General features: G+C 38.9%; 1 protein-coding gene across 4 annotated transcripts in view; it reads right to left on the bottom strand.

Moving 5' to 3' along the window:
• epha3 (eph receptor A3) overlaps window positions 1-24,737 on the bottom strand; it is a 103,670-nt gene that overhangs the window by 42,858 nt on the left and 36,075 nt on the right. For all 4 annotated transcript variants that reach the window (XM_077579429.1, XM_077579432.1, XM_077579430.1 and 1 more), the window contains 2 exons: window positions 6,801-6,956; window positions 4,116-4,475 (listed from right to left, as the gene is read on the bottom strand). In XM_077579429.1, the coding sequence (XP_077435555.1) occupies window positions 4,116-4,475; window positions 6,801-6,956 (516 nt within the window). The remainder of the gene's footprint in view (window positions 1-4,115; window positions 4,476-6,800; window positions 6,957-24,737) is intronic.

Here is a 24,737-nt window from a genome sequence, read left to right as displayed (position 1 = left end):
TTTCTGTAGGTGTAAAGGCCAAGTGTCTTAATACTTTTGCTCATATAGAGTGCACAGGAAAATATGTTTTGATACTACTAGAATGACAAAATAGCAGAGGTGGGCTCATCAATGTAAATTGAGCGTCTGTCAATCGTCAACAGTCGGGACACCCTTCCGTCATTGTCAATTAATTTCTGAGCCGGTTCAAAGTGTGTGGCCGGTTAAGCTCTTAGTCCGCTTGATACTGTTTGTTATTATTTTCCTCACTAACGGTCGTAACTGCCAACCGTCGCACACGGCCAATGGACTACACACACCCCTTTTTAGGAACCTTAACTGTTCAATAACTTGCCTGACTTAAAATTGTCGCACCGAAGGACCCTTAGCTGGAAGTACTCTATAGTGGTCAGGAAAAGCGGGCGTCTGTAAATGATTTTGTTTATCATTCCTCATCAAAATGGGGATTCTGTCATTGACGAAATGCCCAGATCCGTTAGCACTGACCCGGTTATTGATGACCGAAAACCCACTTACGGCAATGCTCAGTCTGTCGAATTTTCGGAGTTTCTCGTCTGTCGTTAATCGTCAACAAAGTGGGCGTCTGTCATTGACGGACTAACGGACCTTCTGTCAACAATGATGGAATGCCCACCTCTGCTCAATAGCTAATAGTTACAATTAAAGAAAAAATCTTTGTGGATGTCAGAAAAATAAATCTAAAGACACCTGACCAAGGACAAACTCTGTGGATGAATCATAAAATTGAGGTTCTTCGTTAGACTTTTGTGCACTATACACCTGTAATATGGAAGTCCCACTTCTGTTTGCTTCTTTGTTCTTCTGAGAGCTGCTGTAGATCTTTAGTTAGATATCTATTTATTTTTTTTAAAAAGGATTGCAGTTTTAGGAGCCCATTGTTATTCTAAGGTTGCCTGTAAAACGGATGACATTTTCATTTCTGAGATGTCAGGCTCCAGTCATTGAACACGATTATGCTGTACCACGGTCTTGACTTCTAAATACCAAGCATTTATGATTAGCGTAAGTATATTTGGACATGAACGTTAAATTGAAGGCTAAAGCTTTAAAACGGGAAAATAAAAGAAATACAATCTTGTGTAGGCGTAATGATGGTGATATGCTTAAGCATTTTTCTTTGTGCCTCTGCCACAAGTTATCACTTCAAATGTCATCAAGGTCATGCTGTATCCAGAAGGGTTGAGTCGAGACAGTGTTGGTTCCTCACGCTATTCAGATAGCGTGCAGTTTGTTAAGGCTCCTTTGTGTCTCGTGACTCGCGTCCTGCTGCCTGTGACCCAGATATCTATCCTAGTGTGTCATCACAAAGTAGGAGACAACTGCTGGGGGATGAGAGAAAGGTACTGCAAATACTTTTTGGCACCTGTGATATTTATAAGAGGCATGCCACACAGCTGTAAATATACAATACAGTATTTGTTTAGACAGGACATCCTGGAGCCCCTTGGGCTGTTTGGTCTCAGAATTGAATCAATAATAAAATAACAATACCAACAATAAATAAATTTAAAAAAAGCGCTACGGACACCATTCCATGTCTGCAATAACAAAACAAAACAAATAATATCTTGCAAAATAAATTAAACTAGGCCTGTAATGTTTAAACAACATCGTCTCCACAGCCGTTGCAGCCACAAATACAAATATTAAAACACAATGTGTGGTCCACATGCCCCACCAAACACAGCAGGTCTGTTATTGCTATTCCTTCTTTGAGAACACGATTTCCACCCAAAATAACTTGAATGCATTGTTACTAGGATAGAGCCTTCATTCTTAATGGTTGTATTGTATCTATTGGGCAGCAGGCAGCTATTGTTTCTAATGGGGAGATCCGGTGTGCATCAATGGGAGGGTCGCACCCATTTCCTCCCAAATCATTTAACACTCATGTTCTCAGATGACCTACTGCTTTTTTACGTGACATCCAGAAAGACATACCACACACACCTGCAACGACGGCGCTGATGCTACATGTGGGTGTTTTAGTTGCATTTAGGGGATACACAGTTACATCCCTGATTGAGGATTTGGGCTGGATGTAGTTGAAATACAGACATTTGATTATCTTTTGTACTGAGCAAAATACTCCCAATGAGTTAGTTAAAGCACAATTGTTTTGGCGAAACGCAGCTCCTCTCGACCCAACCTTTTATCCTAGGCAAGCCTTCAAAAGTAATTGCCAGATTGAGTAAATCTGTGAAAACAAATGTTGGCTTCGTGATGGTTTTAATGTCTGGTTATGTATAGTTTTTGGGAAAGGATTATTTTTGTTATTTATTTCATTGATATTCTTTAGGATTGTGATTCTAGTGTTTACAGTGGATTAGTTTCTTTAGAACAAAAGTTTTCTGCCTTGCTTTTATTTTGGTTGAAAGGTCTTTCATCTTTTTCTAGACTTATTTGTACTTTGTTAGCATATGTGATTTTGTGTCGTTGGACGGGCCGGTACACGGCCTTATTTCAAGGTATTGGTACTTATGATGTCAGCCGACAATTTGTGACAATTTTATGATCATGAAATACTCATTAGGAATTAGAACAACAGATAATGTCATTAATTTCATGCAATTTTAAGGAACATTGCTATATTGATATAAAAAAATCTTTCTTTATTCCGTTTTTTTGGGGTAGCGGGTGAATGTATCAGTTTTAGGGATGGGTGAGTACCGATACCAAGTATCCTTGCCGCCGGCGATACGGGAATTATTTCAAGATATCAGTACTCGCGACAGTGGCCGATACTGGTATCAGCCATCCTCTTGTGGCAATTTTACGATCATGAACTAGTAATTAGAAATTAGAAGAATAAAAAATTACCATTAATTTCATGCAACTTTAAGGAAAAATGCTACACTCTAAAAACAGTTGGGTCAATAATAGACCGATCCTTCAATTTGACCCGACTTTGAGTCAAGAAATTGGTCTTTTAGCGTAAAACAACTCTTAAATATTGGTCAGATCCTTTACTTGGGTCAAAAAATTGGGTCATTTTGTATAAAACAACCTAGAAATTTGGGTCAAATTGACCAATAAGGTTACTTATGACCCAACTGTTTTTATAGTGTATATTGGGATATATAGGTCTTTCTTTAAAATTACCTGTCATATTTTTTGGAAGAATTGTATGTGCTAGCGGTGTCAGTATTGGTGACTACTCAAGAAATGAGTACTTGTACTGGTATCTGTCTGGGGGGAAAATAGTATCGAACATCCTTAATTAGAAGAATAGAAAATTGCCATTAATTTCATCACATTTTAAGGAAAAATGCTTTATTGAGATATAGAAGTACTACTTTAAATTTATGTGTCATAGGTTTTGTTTTTTGTTTTTTAATGCACTAGGGTTAGGGTTAGGGTTAGGGTTAGTTATCATTATCGGTATTTGATATCGGGCAGCACGGTGGCTGACTGGTTAGCACGTCCGCCTCCCAGTGCTGAGGAAGTGAGATCGAGTCCGGGCTTCGGCCTACCTGGGTGGAGTTTGCATGTTCTCCCCGTGCTTGCGTGGGTTTTCACCGGGTACTCCGGTTTCCTCCCACATTCCAAAGACATGCATGGTAGGTTAATTGAACACTCCAAATTGTCCATAGGTGTGATTGTGAGTATGGTTGTTTGTCTCTGTGTGCCCTGTGATTGGCTGGCAACCAGTTCAGGGTGTACCCTGCCTACTGCCCGAAGCCAGCTGGGATAGGCTCCAGCACCCCCGCGACCCTTGTGAGGAAAAGCGGTCAAGAAAATGGATGGATGGATGGTATTTGATATCGGTATCAGTGACTACTGAATTGAATACTCATACTGGAAAAAAGTGATATCAAACATTCCTTTTTTTTCTTTTTTTTTGGAACATTCCTTTATACGCTAAATACTTTGTCAACGGTCAAGTGCGTATACGAACGTTGGTAGAAAAAGCAGTCGTATGTTTTGAAAACCAATAAGGCTTTCTAATGTGTTTTGGACAAACAAGAATGCTTTTGAATGTGTTTTAAGAGGGGCCGAGAAACACATTTGGCATGCCTGTGAAATGCACCCCAGCACACATTGGAAACAGAATATTTGACTGGTATTATCTACCATCTGTTGTAACATCTCACCCGCTTGATTGGTGGTAATGGTGACAGCGGCATACTGCCTCATCTTGGGCGCCAGGGACGAGACTCCATTCTGTGCCTCGATCTCAAAAGTGTAGTTGGTGTGAGCCAGTAGGTCTCCTACTGTCACGGTGGTGTTTTGGAGGCCTGTGGCTCTCGGAAGAAAGCGCACGTTGCTCCTGCAGGGCTCGCATCGCGGGCTGCCGCCGTTACTTCCGTTTGCAGCTCCAGCCCGGCATCGTTTGCAGAGGACAGTAAAGGTGAGGTCCCTGCGGCCACCTGTGTCCTCTGGCCAGCTCCAGTCTAGGATAACCGAGGTCTCGTTGATGGAGGAGATAACGTTACGAGGAGCTGTGGGAGGGCCTGGTGGTCAGAGAAGAGGGCGTGTGGAGGAGGTGAGAAGACCAAGAGGTCATTGGATACACAGGATGAGAAAAGGAAGCAAAAGTAGAAGGAAAGTGAAGTCATGAGATGATGGGAAAAAAAGGGGAGCAGAGAAAAGAAAATGGTAGTTAATGGCAAATGGCAAATCCACTCACCGCCATTTTATGAGTGCGATGTAAGCCAATACATCAGCTCAGCAGTTTTGAATTCTGCTTTTACAAGGCCTGGATTTTTACAGTTTGTGTTGGCAACAACAGCAAAGGTCATAATCTTTAATCTTTATTCCTGGTGTAAAAGTCGACCATGGTTTTGGTGCAGCAGTGTTTTGTATTAAATGATTATTCTAACTGATATTTTGCAAGTATCAAATTTTGTATTTCAGCATTCCACACCAACTATTCCATTCACGTTGACATGATTACTAAGAACAATAGTGTGGCATACTGTACAGCAGCGTTTCCCAACCAGGGGTATGTGAGCACATAGCATGAAAACATTTAATAATTTACTGTCAGTTTAAGTGTCATTTAGGCATCCACCAATAACCGCTAATACCGGCTCTTTCTTTTTATCATTATTATTATTATTTTGTAGAGAAGTCTCACCAAGTTTTTCAGAGTTGCTTAAACCAGCCGCCTCTTTGAAAGCACAGTAATTGCCTCCATATTAAAGAATTAATATATATATTAAAAAAATAATAATAATAATAATAAAGAGGAGGGGTTGGAGCCAACAGGACAACATGAGTAGCCAATGGATCTATTCCAAAAATTGGCCTGTATGAAGGGGTTTCAAAGGAGCTCCAGTTTTTTTGTGGTACCTGTTTCAAGAGTTATATATAACAAGGGAAGGTCTATTGTTTATTCAGATTAGTATTTTTTTTTACTTTATATTACTATAGTTTATTTTTAAGGCAACATATTTAGATTCAAAAGTTGCACCCTTGCCATTGATATTTATATTGGTGAGTCTTTTGATTCCTGGTGTTTCTTTGAGATATATTTTTTTAAGGACTTTGTTGATTTTGTATTTAGATTGCGCCCCAAGACCCTTGCTAGCATTTTTTTTTTTTTTTTTTTTGTAGTTAATTGTAATGTTGGGTCCATGTTAATCCTGAACCATGACAAATCTTGACTTTGCTGTTTTGGGCATTGACATGTTTTTTTTAAATGCCAACTCTAAAGATCCACACTTCTATAAATAATTTATATTCTGTAGTTGCAACCCTTGTACCCCTCTGTCTGCTCCAAAAGAGAGAAAATCTGGCCAGCTGACCAGATGGTGTTTAGGTCATAGCAGCCCGTGATGACAGTTCCTCTAATTAGAATTCTGCCCATTAGTGAGGGCAACCATTTGCATGTTCTACTGTTCTCCTGCAATTGGTGAAACATGATTAATTACTTTTCGCTCTTAGACCATTGCTAATAAATTAATACGTAATCAGACATCAGGGAATGGGCTGATTTATAGTTTCATGGGGGAATGGCTTTTGGAAAGCTTGTAAGATGAATCTGTAATCAATTTGCATCAGAGGAGGACAAACAGAATCATGTCGGCAGGAGAAAGAGTGGATCAAACCAATAAACATTTGTAACTTGAATGATCCGTGAATTAATTACCCCTGCCAGAGAGGTTTACTTGATGTGGTTTCCCGTCAACAGCTTTTAATCAATCAACATGGATTTTCGTTTTCATGATAGGTTCATATTTTCCAAGGGTGTTCTCACTAGAGAATTCAAACACTGACAGGATAAATGAAAACAAAATTCCACCAAAACTGGAAACAAAAAAGAAGTCATTTCGAATTTTTGTGAACGCATATGTAGAGTCAGAAGCTGTCAAGCCAAACTTTACAGTGAACATTGGGCAGTAAATTGAAGTTAACATGGCAAATCACGGTCAATGTGTTCAGCCACTAACATCTTTGTCAAATTAAATAAGACAACATTGCAGAAATGGTCTTAACTGATAATCTTAAATCTTTTGTTTTTACATATTACACCACAATTACCTTCATTCTCCATTTGATGTTGAAGGATTATGCGTTATAACTCAGAGTGAGAAACATCTGGAAGCATTTAGAGCATCATGAAATACTAAAGTGCATTGACAGTCAAACTAATAGGGGATTATTAACTCTTCAAAGCAGGGTGAAGACATTTTATTGTATGCGTTACTACTAAATGAAAAATCCTCCCACCCTTATCATCATTTTCTTCCTGTGAGACATCGGGAGGCACCAGTAGATAAGATGATTCAGAACCTTCATTCCCATCACAATGACGTGTTAACATGCCCACTTACGTGTACAGGCCATGGAGGCTGGGTCTCCCTCAGCACGGAAGAAGTTTTTCTCACATCCGCAATGTAATGAGCCTTCATGGTGAGCATAACTGTGGGGCGGACACTTGGCACACTCCACATTTCCGAGTGTGGACTTGTAGAAGCCAGACCTGCACACTGGGGACAAGATAAGGACAGAGAAACATTAGTGTCATGCAGAAGGAGCAGATCAGCAGCAACTTAAGAGATAGCACATGAAGTGTAAGAAATGAAGCCAGGGTCTCTAAAACGCATACATGCACACACACACACACATATATATATATATATATATATATATATATATATAAGTCTGTGTTGTGTTAAGTTAATCACAAATGTTGTATGTGATAATGCAAATTCTTACTGTTACCTAATTTTTTTGGTCTTTGTGATGGTGTGATTAATAAAAATTATTTACAAGGCTTGATTTTTGTTTTCGTTGCACAGCCATTTTGCGAATTAATGACTTCATTGGAGGAGTACCTTTCTAACTTTGCTGTTTTATGCGTGTAAATCCCAGGGCAGTGAACCACGGTTTTATTAAACAATGAAAATAGGACAATATAATGAATGAACAATTATTTTTGTTTTTTCTTTTTTTAGTGCATTGTTTTCCTTTATTTAAGGGCATGAAAAGTTTGTATTTCTTAAATTTACATTGAGTATATCGGCATACTTTATTTTCTTGTGCACAAGAAAAGCTAAATCAATTTTTTTTAAAAGCTCTGCTGTAATATAATTTTACAAAATAAAATGTATTAAAATATATGACTTATTTGCTGCATGTAGAGCTAAAAAATGTATAGCGCAAACAACAAACTAAGGTAAACAAACAGCACATCACCACGGCAAAAGCGTTTGGCAAAATAAAAAGTTTTAACATGTTTCGATAAAATACCTACAGATTCAAGTCAATTGGATAAAATTGGTGGGAGGAGTTCTTTAAAATGTAACACTTTTAAAAAAGCATACATGGGGTAAAATTAGAAACTAAATCCAAAACGATGGACTTCCTGTTAGGTTTAAGGCTCTAAGGGACTTTTTTAAAAATATATTTATGTATTTATTTTTATCTTGGGCTGTTTCATGCCTCCACCGGAGCTGCTTTGTTTAAAATTTGTATAGGTGTTACTGAGCCATTTAAAAAAAAAAAAACTCACTGTAAACTATTCAAATAATACGTGTGTTAATGAGGCGCAAATTACAAATTTGGACACGCAAACTGCGAGGGGAAAACCGCTTATTTTGAGCCTTGTTTTAGTATGTTTTAAGCTATATGTATGCTACATACAAATAACAAATCCAGTTAAAAGTGCACTTTCAAGTGCTGCCAATGTGATATGATAAAAAAAAATGCAAAAAAAGAAAAGAAAAAGTAAGACCCACAAACAATATTAAATCAAATAAAAAGAGATTGAAACTGACACTATTGCACATGTACCGCCCTCCTGACAGAAACGCAACAGTAATAGCAACTGCAGGGCAGGTATAGGAGAATATGTTGGCTCAGCAGAACACACCCCTGCAAAAGCCAATGACACTGCCCATACCACTACTACCTTATCCATCACTGACATTGGCACACCCAAGGTCCCAGTGCTGCAGTAAATACTCCACTACATCCAATCAGGTCTGTGTGTGCGTATATGTGTGTGTATAGGTCCGTGTGTTGAATGCAGGTTTAAATGTCCAAATATGATCCTACTACTAGAATGACAACCACAATTCTTGCTGACACACCCAGAAAACAGACCCTCCCTACTATCCCCTCCAGGATGATATGCCAGGAAATTAGACGTGACAGGCAGAACCCCCAACCATTCATACGAGAGAAGCAACAGGATAATCGCTGGCTCAGCAGAAAACCTGCAGGGAATACAAACCAGAAATGGAGACAACAGGTAAAATGAATTCATCTGATCTTAGTGCCAAACTAACCCTTTATCTGATCCTGTTATCAATAAATTGACCTTTGACAGAGGACCTACGCTCCAAATGCTTAACCTCTCGATACTAAGGGAAGACTTTTTTATTACATTTATTGGGCAGCTGAACACTTGGCTTGAGTCCAATCGGATCAGCTGCCATTACTGGACGTACAAACTTGTAGTATAACACAATCAGTGGGGATTAGAAACACAGGGTAGTGTAAGTACTGCATCTTCAAACCCAAGCCTTCAAAACCATCATACAAGTGTTGAGCCATGACAACCAAATTTTGATCCACCAAACAAAAATACGGCAATAACGATGATCTCGTCTCCATTTCCAAACAAATGACCTTACTCAGTGTGAAATCTGGGCCTGTTTGATTAAACACAAAGATGTTATAGTCGCCGGAAGCCATAAATGATCCTGTTGTGAAAGTGGCAAAGGGTTGACACGTAAATTTATTGTAGCTGATTGCGCAAGAATTGTATATTGTCACCCTCTTAAAATAATTGCCTAAGTCTTTTTTTGTGTGTGCAAAAATAGTTGTTTTTGCTTAAATCATCTCCTCGTGATGCAAATGGTTAAATTTTTTGTGTTTCAGGAAAAATCTGAAAAAATGACTTAGGCGTCGATGTATATTATCGTAACATATTGTTATGGTACTCTTATTGTAATTGAGATGTATTTAATAAATACAAATAAAATGAAATAAAAATAAAATAAAAAATAAAAAATAAAAAATAAAAAATAAAAAATAAAAAATAAAATAAAATAAAATAAAATAAAATAAAATAAAAAATAAAAAATAAAAAATAAAAAATAAAAAATAAAAATAAAAATAAAATAAAATAAAATAAAATAAAATAAAATAAAATAAAATAAAATAAAATAAAATAAAAATAAAATAAAATAAAATAAATATCAAGACTGTCAACCTTCCTAATCCACAACTTTTTATCACAAAAGTATTACCATGAAAACTATACAGCACAGTGAGGCTCTCATAACATTTTTTTTGTGTGAGAATTAATATCCCCACATACACACACACACACACGAAGCTTTCATATGACAGTGGTGATTTGTTGTGTTTTTTTAACCACAACTGTAGAAATATTTTCCTAACAGCTGGAATTGGATAATAAAAGTCCTGTTTTTTAGTGGGTCTGCCAGGAAAGAAAAGGGGGTGGCTTCTGAAACAGGGCAATGGCAAAATCAGATTCCACTCAAAGGAGCTAACTCCTCATTGAGGATAGAACCAACATGTGTTCCACTGACGTTCACCAGCAGTGTGTGCAGGGGCGTGCACGGAGAGTGTGATAGCATATGTGCAGTGAGACAGAAACCCGGCACCTCTTCAGATGACAGAAGCCATTCGAAATGGGATGTACCAACTCTGAAAGAGGAGGGGAATTTTCACTCCGCCATTATGCCGACCACCAGAATGACCACAAAGCCAAAAGATCGATGAGTGCATGACTAGTCATGAAGTCTTCACCAACTCGTCATAGTAGACACAGCTTGATCGTCTTTACATCCAGAGCAGAATTTAAGAGCATTTCTTGTAAAAGTTTTGAATGTCTGCTACGTATAAAACGTTACATACAACAGATGAATCATCAAATCAATACCAGCGTGTTTTCACAGTGAAACCACCCTCACTAGGGTATATCACAGTGCCTCGCCGCTCTCGACAAAATGTCGCCTGAAACACAATCCCATCATTCACTTGTGAAGACCGTCACAAGCACACAAGCGCACGCATACAACGGCAGCTGCCATGTGATATGTCGGTTGTATGAATAACTAAGGTCGCAATTTGCCCAATCAATAGGCTAGGTCATGGGTCACCCTCATCAATAATTAACAAGGTCTTTGGATGGTGGTCAGTTGAAGTCGGTTATTGACAAGAAGTTTGAGAAACTGTCCTGAATCAAGTGGCCATTGTGTGTTAAGTCTTTCAATCAAAGTTTAGTTTGTTATATTTGTTTGTTTTTTTTTTTAGACTTCATTATGACTGAGCTCTCATACTTAAATATTTTTTTCCAGAAATAACTGTATGTTATGTTCACCACCAACTTCCAGCTTTACTTTTACATTGATTGTTATCACGGTAGGGAAATAGGAAAGTTTCTCTACCCTTGACCCAATGGCCTAAATAGAATCTGCATTCCAATTCATCATTGATAATCTTGACTCAAACATCAGAGTCCAGTCTGGCGACAAACAGCAGCGGAGCAATGCGACAACTCAACTATTGATTTCCTATTTGTATACCACCATCGGCTCATTTATCATTCAGTCTACAGACAGAAAGGAAAAAGGCATGACTTCCTCTAGCTACTAATCCCTTCATCCACCAGTCTACCTTATCCGGTCATCATGTCTCTTTATTTTGCTTTTATCATGACAAATACATCAATTCATATTTGATGTAAACGTAATCTATTGTTACGAAAGCATGGTATTTTGTTGAGCAAATTTCACAATAAAAAAATTCATGTCACTGAATAAAAATAATGAATCATGGTAACTGGTTGACTTTTTACACAGATCACGTGAGATTCACTTCCACTCAATAACATTGGATGTGAGCCTGTCGGTCTATGTGTCTTCACTGTAAAAAAATAAAAAGAAAAGAAAAGAAAAGAAAAAAAAGAGTACAATAATATTTACTTGAAAAAGCCTAGTTTTTTTCACTCAAAAAGAGACAAAGAGTGTTTGAGTACATTTTACCAGTTTATTTAAAAAAAAAAAAAAGTTACTCAAGCATTGACGAATGAACTCATGACCTTCAGCTTTCATACAGCTACTCTACCACCTGAGCCATGGCCCTTTTGGTGTTTGCCAGTATACTGCATTGCTGTTGTGTTCAAAATGAGACCAAAAACTGGCCTTTTGGAGGTGCAAGGATACCGCGTGACACCATAAATATAGAGCAGGATTAGAATGGCTAAAGTGGTAGAGTGGCTGTCTCCCAACCTGAATGTTGTAGATTTATTCCTCAACCCTTGAATAGCTTTTTTTTTATTTATTTTTTTTAAATAAACTGGTAAAATGTACTTAAAACTCAACTTGTAAAATGTACTTAGAATTTCTATTTTATCAAGTAATTATCAATATTATTATATTTTTTTATTTTAATTGTATTTATTTTATTATTTTACAGTGTATTTCTATATGCCTTGTGATTCACTAGTATGTAGTCTGGCTTTGGCCCAACATCGTAGTGAGATTATGCATTTATTAGAGAACTCAATGTTAGGAATTTTGTCACATTGGGGTATAATTTGACCATTTAATTGATTGTGGCTGTTTCATACTGTGTTGAGTGTGCTCATTATAAGATGACACTAATTTACCCTGTTCCAATTTGCAACCTATTTTCAGTTGATGAAGCACACACTATTGATCGATGTTATTAAACCTAAACAAAGCATACATAGTAAATTATGTTAATAAAAGCAAATTTTGATCACATATGGTCTGTGATAATTATAGCCAGAGATCATTGTGAAATGACCCTTTGTTGTTTATATATTCAATTATAATCATGTTAATTTTACGAATATACCTTGGAAATGGAAATGACTTAAATCAACACTAGACAAATTAAAGGCTTTTTTTTGTTTCACCTTGGTGATATCAAGTGAAAGGTAGACTACACTACACCCTAGATTGGTGGCCAGTCAATCACAGTTACATATAGATATACACAGCCATTCACATTTACACCATCACTGAGTGGGAATTGAACTGAAGTAACGACATTTTGGATATATTTCTTGAAAAGACAAACATGTTGCAAAATGAGTCAAAAGGCTGGGTTCAAAACTTGGCTCAAAACGTTCTCAGTGAAGTTCACTTCTTTGTTCCAAACACTTGTACATTCATTTGGCGTGTTACGATCAGAGTTTTAGGCTGCCGATAAAAATCATCCATGATTGTGATCAGCCGATACTAATATCGATCACATGGATTTTGTTTTGATCACTACTTATTTTATATACTCTACCATATTTATTTTACCGTACGTGTCACGTTTTGAAATATAACTACATGACATTGTTGTTATTTGTGAATGGTTAGAGTACGTAGTTATCAGAGGTGGCAAATCCAGGTCCAGAAAGTCAAAACCCTGACACAGTTTGGCCTTAGCCCCTGATGCTCGCTAGCTAACAAGCGCCGTAGGAGCTAGTTCGCACCTGGGGCTAAAGCCAAACTGTACCAGGGTTTTTACTTTCTGGACCTGGATTTGCCACTTGTGGTAGTTATTAAGAATAATGCACCATTTAGCGTGATTGATCATCTATTAATGTCTTGGATCGGCGATCATGCACTTTTTCACAAACATCGGCCAATCATAATCGACTGCCGATCAATCAGAACACCTCTAATGCTCATGTATTAAATCATCTAAATTGTTCTGTGTGCTTGTGTAAAGCTACTGTTGTTTGAAGGGCAATAAAGTGGGCCAAAACAAGGCAGCAAGTCCTATAAACCACACACACAGCCAGGCATGGATCAACTCCCCGCTGTATCCATCAAGGACGCAATAACCGTTTCATACGCAGTCCACACTCCAGAGATTAACCGGGTCAGTGAGGAAATCCAGGACAACCAGCACACAGGAGCAAGTCGACGCTTGTAAACCCGCACCCAAAAACACATACTTTGTGTATCAGCGAGGGTACGTGTGAATTGTGTAGCGTGACACTGACCCTTTAACGCCCTCACACTCGCCCATAAAGACACTCACGCATTCCACGGTCCATTCCCTGGAAACGGACATCTCCCAACTAAACATTTAAAGCCATTCGCCTTCATTCATCCTTTACACAACTATTGTGCTGCTTTGAACACCGATCCGGCATCCTTGTACACCAAACTCACACAAACACACTAGCTGCCATCGTTTCGGTGATTCAGGGTGACACACCCTTTTGTACTAGCGTCACAATACTATCCAATAGCAACCACATCACAATTTCCAGTCAAATATAAGATTTAAACTTCCCTCTGTGTCAATGCCAGCTACAGGATCTCAGGGTTTCCCCAAGAAATCTCGCTAAGCCCGGTGGTCAGGGATGGACTGAGAACGTAATTTGGCCCAGGAAAATATTCGTCAACTGGGGGAAGGGGTGTAGCAATTACTATCCGTTGCTGGTCGAGGGCGGTTTGTGATTATTACTGATGCTTAGCCTGGCGGGGGAGGGTAAGAAAAGACTGTCGGCCGCCAGGCCTATAAAGAACCGGGGGTAAGAAGTAGGAGCAAAGTTGCTTATGAATAATCAACATGATTCAGATGTCATGTGATTTACCAATGTGCTTAAAGTAGAAGTCAACTATAACCATTTCTTGACCATAATATGTTATATGTGACCTCACTAGTCTAAACATGACATTCTGATTAATATTATATTTGTGGAATATGAGTTAGGAAGCAAAATCCAGCCCTTTTTATCCATCTCAGGGGGTGGACATTTTGTCACTTGCTGTCGACTGAAGATGACATCACAGTTGCTCAGGGTTAAGGCAATGACCAATCACAGCTCATCTGTTTTCTGAAGCTGCGCTGTGATTGGTTGTTACCTGTGCCCTGAGCAACTGTAATGTCATCTTCATTTTAGAGTAAGTGGCAAAATGGCTGCCTTCTGATACTGCTGACATTGAGTCCCAGAGAGGGAGAAGCACCTCTACCTACACAACTTCAGAAAATTCCAACAGGGAATACTACTTTCACGTTGGGAGCACCTGAGGACGAGTGAAGGGCGCACATACTCACACACACTGACAGACGTCTGCACACACTCAGTAAGGGGGCAATGCCATCCGCTAAAGAGCCCCTGGTCTCACCTTACTGACAGCATGAGCGTATTCCCCACAGTGGTACTCTGCACGAACCAGTCTTAAGAATGGATGTCAGGAGCAATGAAAGAAACTAAGCTGTTAGTCACAAACACCGTTGTTTTCTTAAAATGGAACCCAATGAAAACAACAGAGGCACCAGAATTGAACTCTGTGGAATACCATACGTTCCGTAAATTTAAATTGCACATATTCGTTTGACTTTGTTTTAGTCGATCTATTTAACCCCTGAGACTGACTTGCGTACCCCTAGTGTTTGATTGAAGCAAGGAAATGAACCACCATGTATATAAACATCATTATATTGTAGTTGAGACTGTTAAAAACCATTTTTTTTTTTTGCTTGATCCCCTATTGTCCTGAATGTACTGTTGACTAGATGTTTTTATGTTTTAAAAGCCACAATGCTACAGGTCTAATATTTCACCATCTGGTTTGCATTTGTTATTGGGAAATAACAAAAACAAAAATACAGCCATTCCCTCCATATTAATTTTATCCAGGTTTCATTTCCCCCATTTGATGTTGTTTGTCTGCTCAACATAGTTACATTCACTGGAGATGTTTTACAAGGTTTTCAATATACGGTAAATACCGTGTTGTGTGCAGCAGGAGAGTAATACGGTTATAAGGATTCTCTACATCACAGCGCATATTTCATTAGCTCTAATATAGAGCTTCCAACAGCCATTTTTTCTTTGTGTCTTTAATTTCAAGCGACAAATGATATTAAAAAAAAAAAATCACCTGGAAGTAAAATTTCAGTTTTGTTATTTTCAATAAAATAATGGCATCTATATGTCTCCATGTCGATTTTGTGGCTCTGCCTCTGCTTGTTTTTCAAGAAAGTGTAAATCCCATTACACTGAACTCTTAATGTTCCTCACTAATGCTGTCAAAATACAACACAAACAAAGAAGATAGTGATAGGATAGTGATATCATAAAATGTCAAGGCTCGAGCTCTGTACAGCACTTACTCATTATATTTGATGTAATTCTTTATTTGTGAAAGTGTTACAATTACCAGAAAATGATGGAAAACTGACAAAAAATTAAGGTTGACAGTTCGAACACTTTAATGCAGCAGTAACTAGTCACTAGATTTCCAATTTTCATCTCACATTTTACATACATATCGGGGTACGATCTGAATTTTTATTTTATCACATGGCTTTAGGAACTCGCAAAAAAAAAAAAAAACGTTAACATATTTATTGTCTGTAGAATTCTTCAAAGTTGTATATGGCGTCACAAAATTCAGAGCATGCTGCCCACTTTTAGGAATTCTAATGAAATGTGAGTTATGGACACAGAGCCAACATCCATAAGACTTGATGGGTTTACATGTAGTGTGGTCGTCTAATTTATCCTAAGCGTGTATCCTTTTCACACTTTAAAACTGAAGTCCGGGTATCCGTACAATATTTGGGCATGCGCGTGTGTCCACTTGGAATGCATGGAGGCAGGTGTGTCAGCTGGTTGGGGCAGAGCAACGCTAAATCACTCCTCAACTGACACACCTCACCACAGGGTGCTCGGACATGTGTTGGTGCACGCAGACAGCGAGAGAGAGACCCAGGGGCAGCGGTTACTGGGTCACGGAGAGAAGGGTAAACCTTTCTATAAATCAGCAACTTGTGATCCGAGCGGGTCTCACACACTTCTGTGTGTGTGTGTGTGTGAGAGAGAGAGAGAGAGAGAGAGAGAGAGAGAGAGAGAGAGAGACAAAAAGACAGACAGTGACTAACACATTGCCCTTGAATGTGTTTTATCAGTACATGTGGACTCTTTACTAAGGCTAATGCATTCACCCCTTGTGATGCCCTATCAATAAAATATCTTCAAATATCAATGGTTTTAATAACTATACACACACTCAAAGGAATTCCTCCATTCTATAACAATGCCAGCATTTTGCAGCGCATAAAATGAAAGACTATATTGTAGATGACAAAGTGGGAGGTGAAAAAAACCCTTATTTTATTAGGGGGACAAATAATTTACAGCAAATTCTAGCTATGATAATTTGGGCTTATTATTTAGTGCTCCCATAAAATCCAGTGAACACACACCCGTTTATATTACATCCAAAAATTCGCCTTGAAAAGCAGTTTTTTTTTTCTCTGGACTTTTTGTATAATAAATAAAGTCACCAGGTTTTCTGGTACTTTTTATAATCTTATATATATATATATCCATCCATTCATTTTCTTAACCGCTTTTCCTCACAAGGGTCGGGGGAGGGGGGGCTGGAGCCTATCCCAGCTGGCTTCGGGCAGTAGGCGGGGTACACCCTGAACTGGTTGCCAGCCAATCGCAGGGCACACAGAGACGAACAACCATACTCACAATCACACCTATGGACAATTTGGAGTGTTCAATTAACCTGCCATGCATGTCTTTGGAATGTGGGAGGAAACCGGAGTACCCGGTGAAAACCCACGCAAGCACGGGGAGAACATGCAAACTCCACCCAGGAAGGCCGAAAGCCCGGACTCGATCTCACGTCCTCTGCACTGCCGGTTCTGGCCCACGAGCCATATATTTGACACCACTAGATAATGGTAATGGTAAACAGGCTCTAAAGACTTTTCTTTTTACAAAACCCTTTTGCTAGGCTTTTTACTTTTTTACTCTGTAGCACTTAAAACGTGTTGAATTACAACATGTATTACAAATAAAATGTACAGACGCTCCCCTACTTACGAACATTCGAGTTACGAACAACGGTACATACGAACATGTCTGCGCGCATGCGCGCATGTCAAAAAATGTTCGGAAAGAGATGCTGTAAGTTAGATTTTGTATTGCGCACCTTTTTCCGAGTACTGTAGTGCTTCTTTCCGCCGCTAATACCGACGCTTGGCGCTGTGAGAGCTCACCCAGCATTGGAGGCTCAGCAACGTGTCGAGGAGGAGGAAGAAGAAGAAACGCCTGTCGCTCATAGATAAAGCCATCGCACTCTTCGAGCAGCAAGACCCAAATATTGAACGTTGCACAAAGGTTGCAAATCAATTGGATGATGCCATACAGTGCTACCGCATCATTTATGATGAAAAAAGAAGAAAACTGTGCAATCGTCGTTAGATCGCTTCTTTCGGCCAGTTTCTTGTAAATCCTCCAAGGAAGATACTCATCAACCCTCATCTTCTTCTCCTCGACCCTCAACTTCTTCCTACATTGAAGTTACGGAGGAGGAAGTAACTTTTGAAGCCCATTCCAGCGACGACGAAGAACCTCTCATGATATAAAATCCTCCTCTTCCTCCTCCTCCATCAAATCCTTAAGCATCGAGTACATCTTCCAAAAGTAAGTTAAACTTCATTTTATTTATCTTATTACGTACATGTACATACTGTGTGTGTCTCTCGCTCTCTCTCTCTAACATACGTAGTACAGCACTGTACGTATTCTCTTTAAACATAAATGATAATACAAAATATAGCACTGAAGCAACTTACGAACAAATTCACCTTACGAACGATCGCTCGGAACGTAACTCGTTCGTAAGTTGGGGAGCGTCTGTATTGTTATTATTATTATTATTATTATCTAAACAATGTGAACAATTTCTGTTTCTTATTAAGCCCCTTGTATATTTTTGTTTTCTCACTGCGTATTAAACACACATGTTAATATTTATATTATTCCATGATTATTGTGTTCATTATTTTATTTGATTTAAAATCAGACGGTCGCCTTTTGGCTGCCCATGAAGATGGTCGAATGAAGGTCTCTCTCCACCGATATTGTGATGTGTGATCGCACATTCACTGTATTGTGATACTCATTTTTAGGGGCAAAAATATTGTGGATGCGATACACTCATACTGTGTGTGAGTGACAGACCAGAGCAGGTGTCATCTTGGAATAATCATTACAGACATCAAGATTCTCCCCTTATCCCTGCCAGGTCCATTCCACCAGGACACTCTGTGATTCATCACCTGTACCTCTCTACGCTTCATGCACCCAAACATCATCATCTACACATGCACACACACCAAAGTTGATAAAAACCATGAAGTCTTTTGTCATTTGAGTGTTTTATATTACAGAACAAATTTGAGTTTCACGCCGACTTTGAGTTGTTTTTGCGCATACGCTCGCAAAAATGCACACCTGCTACAAGTAAATCAAACGCACGTGCAAACTCAGGCCCACAATCTCGCCGATGCTGATGTACATAAGAATGGTCGGCATCTTCTCCAAAAACTATCCCCGGACTAAACTTGGATGGCACACAAACACAAATCACACTGTCAAAGAAACCTGCGGTGATTCATAAGCGCTCAGTGGAACAACTCTCTAGGGTCCAATTAAGATCCAAAGACTTCTCCACTATGATGGACACTCCCGAGCATAATATACAGATGAAAGAAAGCGAGACATGAAATATTGCTGGTTCCTTCTTCGTGGCTTTTTTGCCTTTGCTGGCATGAGTTTCCTCCAGGTGCTCTTGTTTCCTCTCATAAAACAAACACATTAAGAGAAGATCGTCCGACAGTTACTTCAAATTCCTTGTAGGTGTGAGTGTGAGTGTGTGTCTATCTGTACAATGACAGCCATGTGATTTATTGATGACCTGTCCGGAGGTGCCCCGCCTCTTGTGCAATGTCATTTGAGATTGCAGCCTCCCGAAAGAGTAATTTGACTGGACGGAAGGTACGGTTGCAACATTCAGGGTCCGTACGCTGTAGATATCATATGTCTATGGCCCACTTTGCCATTGAGTGTTGGACTTTTCAACCTTGGTTCCAAGACACTTTCAAGCTAGCTTACAGCGGACGCAATGAAAATATCCTCCATGTAAGAAAAATTACACATAGAGGTTCTCCATTTACAGCTACTTTACAAAATATTTTGAGTGTGCCTATAAGAGGTGTGATGTTTTCCAGAAAGTTCAGAGGTTACTTCTGTTGGATTACAGTTAATGACTACTTGATCTCTAGTAATTGGTACTGTGAGATTGTATTGGTATTATGACCGTGAGCTAAAATATTTTGGTATCACGGTATTAAAATTACAGTGCTACAATGACTAAATACAATAATTTTTCCCCCATTGAACACAATTTTATTGTTAAACAAAATATAGAGTATTTAGTACGGAATAAAGGTGTATCCTGTTAAATGTACATAAATACTCTAAATACGTTAACATGCTTCTTCGGTTTTAACTATTCTTAGTAAATCACAGTGTGCCTTCACTGGTGAGCTCGTTTTATTTTAGAACAAACCCGTGTGGGCTTCTCATGTTGTCATTGGGGCTAACTAGTACCCACCAGCACATTTTATTTTCTTTTTTTTAGGACAATGCACATTAATGAGAGCAAAAAGGCATCTGTGTTTTTACTACAGCGGCCCCTCGCTATAACGCGGTTTACCTTTTGCGGCTTAGCCCTTTTGCAGATTTTTTTTGACAATTGAGAAAAAGAGAGAAATGAGCGGACACGTTTATGCCTGTCTAAGAAAAGTGTATAACGTGCGTGGTGAGGGGTTTTACAGCCAAACATATATGTAAAAAACAAAGCTGACTACTTCATGGATTTCACCTAATGCGGGTATTTTTTTTCATTGACCACATTCCACATCGTTCCACTTTAGGAGACAACCCTTAGTTAATCACATTCATGAATTACATTTGCATCGTTATTAATTCCCAAACTTTTATCTTTGTAAGTCTGTGTCCTAAGGGTGTGGTACAGCGAGTGGTTTGTGGCAGCGGGGTTGAGTCGCTCGGAGAAGAGCACGTTCAGCAGAAAGTTTTTCCCACTATAGCACCCTGAAGTGCTAGCAGTAGCAAGGAGCCCAAAACGAATTTGTTGTAATGCCTAAACAGCTTTACCAGAACTGCTACAAGTGCTATCTTACACTCGTATTACTATGATCTTTCTAAGCAGAAGGTTGTTTTTGTACTTTTTTGTACCAAACCATAATCATACACAACTTACGCACGCATTGACACGGTCCCAAACCACTTCTCTGTCTTTGGGCCGCGAAACCAAATCTGACTCATGTTATGGAGCTGGTTTGGGTTTGTTAATTGAAATCAGACAGTAGCCGGTCTGTCATACACAGTTTCCTCTGCACACCCAAGTTAGTGAGATGTAACTCAACACAGTGTAAAACCTGCAATGAAATTCATCCATGTGTTTAAGCAGCTTGTGATAGTTTAAATGCTGCGGGAAGAACACCACTACTGGAAAGTTGTCAGGAAAATCATCACATGCGTTCTTCTTTCTGTTGACATGATTAATTTATAACCACGATATTATACGGGTACAATTAGTCTTGCATTGAACGATTATTTAGGTAATTCTGAGCCCATATTTTTTTATTTTAATCATAATATAAAAAAAAAATTTCATATGTCAATTTCTGCATCATAACCCTTATTAAAATGAGTTTATTTTTCTAAAAAGTGGGACAAATCTGTTGGTTCTCATGGTGAGTAACCAAATATGGTTCCTCGCTCAATAAAAGACTTCTAATGAAAAGCATGGCAAGGAGAAAAAAAGTCTTTCACTGGCAGAATGTGAACATCAATCATTTCATTTGCAAAACGTTAGAATGTTGCAACAATTCCTACGGCCCATTTTGGTAATTCCAATACCCTTGTGTATTATGTTAATGTGATGCATTTAGTTTATGTGGCATTCTGTTTATTTAAAAAAAAATGACAGTCAATTAGAGTAAGAGTGCTATTTTTGACTACGTAGCTGTTCTTTCTCTATTGAACCCACACATAAACATAAACACAATAGCGTCCTTCTTAATTTGGGGGCCTCTGACAGGCTGAAAAGCGGGAGTGATAGATGGGCAGGCCTTAATCACCTTTAATCAGCTTCCTCCTTATATGATGACGTACAACCGCCTTTTACACTTGCAGAATGAAGTAAGAGCGAGGAAAGGAAAGAGTGGAAGGTCCAAGAAAGAAAACCTGAATGGCCTTTGTGGGCTTCATAAGTAGAGGCAGATGCTTTCTGCTTTCATTGCTTACATTCATTTTGTTGGCGTGACTTTAATAGAAAGCATTGTGTTCCCTTGCTTGGTTCACACACACACACACACATTCTCATGTTTCTTTAGCAATGACCAATAGAGAAACAGGGTAGGACTCTAATTTAGTTCAGTAAGCGGAATATTTATTTTTCTATTTTTTTTTTTGTTTGTTTGTGTCAACATTTCATGGAAACCTTATTATCCCTTATCCTGTGATATAAAAGCAATTCCAACCAATAAAATTATCTCTCTTTTTTGCCAGCAAGTCATCGGATTATCCCCAACAAAGGGCTCATTTTTGTCATCCCTCACCGTCCCATCGCAACGTCAACGTGGTTGACACCAAGCGGAAGGGCAGTGCTGTCAGGGTGGCCAAAGACTGACGTGCGGGGGGCCTGTCAGGGCGGCTGAGCCCCAAGACAATACCGTTACAGTCGGGGGGGGGGGGATGAAGACCGCATGAATGACCAGAGGAAATCATGGGGCTAGCAGGAATGTCCCCCTGCTGGGCGCACACATGCTATTTCGCTTTGCGCAAAGGGTGATAACCTCCACCCAGAACAGTCTGTCATTAAAAACAAATCTGGCAAAGAGTTTTGATTGGAGACAAATACATCATGTTGGCAAACAGAGGAGATGCTGGAGTTTATGATCTTTAGCCACATTTCCAGTGAGCGCTGCAATTCAGCAAAACTCTCCATGCGACGGTTTAAACCCCCATTCGGGATGTAGTGGATGTAGAGACATCTGAGTACATGAGTTTTGTCTTCTGTATGTGTTAAATCTTTAATTTTGAGTCCCTTTATGGCTTCATACAATAAAAACACAATGTCTTTCCGAGAGCCAATACAGATTATTTGTCAAGGAGGCCAATAACCGATAATTGGAGCTGATATTTATTTGCAGTTTTAACAGAAAATTTTGAATAAAAAAAAAAAAATACTGACGAAATGTTGTTGTTTTATGCTAGAGCATACAAATGGCATGAAAGGTTAAAGCAATGGTAGTTTTTACAAAAACGGCCAGCAGGTGGCAGCCGAGTATAAGAGATCAACCAGGGCCATGTTGCAAACAAGCTGATTTAACCACAGTTTTAAATAGATTTGTGAATAATGAAGAAACTTAGCTATATTCTAATGCTAATTGATGCAAAACAGAAATAGATAGAAATATACTTTTTTTATGTTTTTCCTGATTGAAGAAGAGACTCTAATCTTTCTTTTGGTAGTTTTTTTTTATAGCAATATAACACGATATTATATGGGCCTTGCAAAATCAGTCAAAATTCAGTAAAACAGCTGCGAGCAAAGGGGGTTGCTTCAGTGAAAATGGCTGGGAGTGAATTAGTTAAAAGGTCATTTTAAACATATTGAGAAGAGACATCTCCGTTTTAAAATTCTAACTTCTTGGGTTTTCGTCAGGGTTCGTAAAAGGTTTCCAAATATGTTAGCAGGAAGTAAAAAAAACTCTTAATATGTTCAAAATTTCTTTGCAATAAGAAGAACTGTTTGAGATAAGTAAAACTGTCTCTTAACATCTTTGCACAAAACCCCAAAATTTGCTAAGTTTGCAAGTATTTGCCACTCTGTGAGAGAGCAGCTTTATGGGCTTTCAGAGCTGTAAATAAAAAGGCTAATACCAATATTTGTCAAAAAATGGCAAACATCGGCCCGGACTAATCGGCCTACCCCTACTGCTAAGATCAAAGTACTTAGAGCAGGGGTGCCAAAGTCCGGTCCTCGAGAGCCCCTATCCAATCTGTTTTCCATATTTCTCTCCACCAACAAACCTGATTCATGTTCAGGATGGTTATCAGGCTTCTGCAAAGCTTGCTGATGAGCTGATCATTGGTTTCAGCTGTGTTGGAGGAGGGAGACATGGAAAACAGGCTGGATAGGGGATCTCGAGGACTGGACTTGGGCCCCTTTGACTTATAGGTTATCACTCCGCTATTCCAGCTGCCAATTTAAAGCCACCAAATGAATTTGATGGATGTTTTTAAGAAAGCCCAACTGTAAAACTCAGCAATGCTTATGCTGCGTGAATATCCGCATGCCATTTCCACCTGCAAAAAGGATCATCTCAAGGCGCTCAAACACACGCAGTCGCAGCCCCCAGTGCACTCGAGCACCACTCCAAACTCCACGCAGCCTCCATTTTAAGCCACACAGGGAGGCAAAAAGCGTTACAGCCTCATGAAGATTATCCAACAGTGTGAGTTGCATACTCCATTCTGGCTCCCGCAACAGTTTAACTCGATTAATCAACACCTTTACAGCAGAGAGTCTGATGTAATAAGAAACACAGTATTCTGCAGTATTGCAGTATTAGAACTCAAAGCAAGATCAAAGTAAAATGCTCATGGCTGTTACACACTCAGATTTCTTACATTTTTTTTTTCTTTTAGTAAAAACCGCAATCGCACTTCGCACCCTGAGAGCAAAGGCAACCACAACGTAATATCGTGTCAGCGCGTCTGATTTGCATCACATTGCATTACACCGCTGACAGTCAGATTGCTGCGATTGACATACAGTACTGCTTATATCACAGTTTGAAATGCTTTATTTATTTATTTATTCATTTATTTAATGTAGATGATCAAGAATCGGTCCCGCATCCCAATGTGTCTTTTTTTATGTTGTTGCGTTCCAATTGTCTCCATTAGTCAAAGATTAGTTTATCATATCTCTTTGACTGCCAAAAACGTTAAATAACGTTTAGTAAAATCCTAGGGAGGAGTGCCAAAGACGTTAAAAGACGTTTGTTTCAAAACAGAGGTGAAAATAACCATTTTCTATTGTTGATTACTGAAAAACGGAATAAGGTAGAAACAAACTTTTTTTTTCTGATGAAAGATGAGAGTCCAATCTTTCATTTGGTACTATATGTGTTTCCATAGTCCAAACACATAATTTTCTGTGGACCTTGAAAGATCAGTCAAAATGCTTAAATCGGCTGGCACCCACGGCATCCCTTTTCTGAAAACGTCTGGCAGTCAAAGAGATATAAACCAGGGGTGGCCAAGTTCGGTCCTCGTGAGCCACTATCCAGCCTGTTTTCCATGTCTTCCTCCTTCAGCGCAGCTGATTCTAATGATCAACTCATCA

The sequence above is a fragment of the Vanacampus margaritifer genome, chromosome 11, assembly GCF_051991255.1.
Source record: "Vanacampus margaritifer isolate UIUO_Vmar chromosome 11, RoL_Vmar_1.0, whole genome shotgun sequence".
Lineage (NCBI taxonomy): Eukaryota > Metazoa > Chordata > Actinopteri > Syngnathiformes > Syngnathidae > Vanacampus > Vanacampus margaritifer.
This window is presented reverse-complemented; position numbering and strand designations above follow the sequence as displayed.